This window comes from Sphaeroforma arctica, assembly GCF_001186125.1.
Source record: "Sphaeroforma arctica JP610 unplaced genomic scaffold supercont1.387, whole genome shotgun sequence".
NCBI classification, from domain to species: domain Eukaryota; class Ichthyosporea; order Ichthyophonida; genus Sphaeroforma; species Sphaeroforma arctica.
The window spans coordinates 14,442-15,805 of NW_014040171.1; the positions used below are offsets into that span (position 1 = coordinate 14,442).

A 1,364-nucleotide genomic window follows, 5' to 3' on the forward strand; every position below is an offset into this window, starting at 1 on the left:
CTTTAATCCACGCGCCGTCTGTGGTTGGACTATGACCAGGGAACTCGCCCCTCGAATCAGCAAAGGAGCACGGTGCCGGCCAAAGTAATCAAGCACCGAAAGGTGCCGACTTCTATCGCCGTGATTTCTGTGATTTCTAATATAACGGTGTGAATGGTAAAAAAACGTCCATCCCACGATTCGGGATAACTCACACATAGCGCACGTACACTTTATTTCCTTGTGTCGACGCTCCGCAGCACCTAGGGTTTATGGACAGTTAGGATGTAATGTCTTGTGAGTTATTAACAAACTCCACGCCCTCATCAGTCTGTATCTGCCGAGGCCGCCAAGCAATGTCCGGGCAGGATGTAATAGCAGCAAACCCTAGTGCCCTTAATAGCGATTTGTACTTTTCACGACAGGGTTCGCCTGTCACTGTACTGGGGTGGAGATGTGTTCCGGGAGTTGCTTTCGTCGGGGAGTCCGCTAGATGGAAGGTATCGAGTAGATTTTGAACGTATGCTTCTTGGCCAATTTCGATGCTACCATCAGAGTGCTGTTGGATTTTAAGTCCTACGAGGTGACGTGGGAGTCCGAGATTCTTGATTTTGTAGTGTTTTTCTAATTGATAGAATAACCAGAGGGCATCTTGTGTGTTACGTATGACTTTTATTATGTCAACATATAGCACAATCGCGATGTCCTTATGAGAGTGGACCCAAATCGATTCAGCGGCTTCGGTGCGGGTGAAACCTATCGATTGTAGTTTACCGCCGATATCAAAGTTCCTTAGTCGACCTGACTGTTGTAAACCATATAATCCTCTCTTGAGTGTAAGTACCGTATCTGGCGGACTATAGTCTAATTTCACAGCCTCTTTCGGAGGATACATATAAACCGAAGTATCCAATTTAGTGTAAAGATAAGCAGTGGCAACATCGAAATGATCGACTTCTTTGTTCTCATAGGCAGCAGTGGCGATGAAGGTACGAATTGCAACAGACGAAGCTGCTGGAGCGTAAGTTTCACTATCGGAGACACCATGTTGTTGTTGGTCACTCCTGGCAACCATTCTAGCTTTGTAAATGGTAAGTTTACCATTCTCATCATACTTGCGAACAAGAACGTACTTGGAATGTATAATTCTTGTGTTGGGTGGAACTTGGAGGCGTGGTATGATGTCTACTAAATCATTTCGAATGTGGTCCTGGTGTTCGGTATCAATAGCAGCCTCTTATAAGAGCCAGTCAGGCATGCGCTGGGCTTGGGCGGTACTCTTAGGTACGGTGGGGCCCATCATTGCCAGGGTCTCCAATAGTGTGGGTTCACATCGATCTGTAGTGAGCAAATGGGGTGGGTGGATTCGACATACGACGGATAGC

General features: G+C 46.6%; 1 protein-coding gene across 1 annotated transcript in view; it reads right to left on the reverse strand.

The window, feature by feature from the left end:
- Positions 1 to 259: 259 nt before the first annotated feature.
- SARC_05814 (hypothetical protein) overlaps positions 260 to 1,364 on the reverse strand; it is a gene marked incomplete at both ends in the record, with an annotated part of 20,399 nt that continues 19,294 nt past the window's right edge. The window contains one exon of the mRNA XM_014300310.1: positions 260 to 1,189. Within this exon, the coding sequence (XP_014155785.1) occupies positions 260 to 1,189 (930 nt within the window). The remainder of the gene's footprint in view (positions 1,190 to 1,364) is intronic.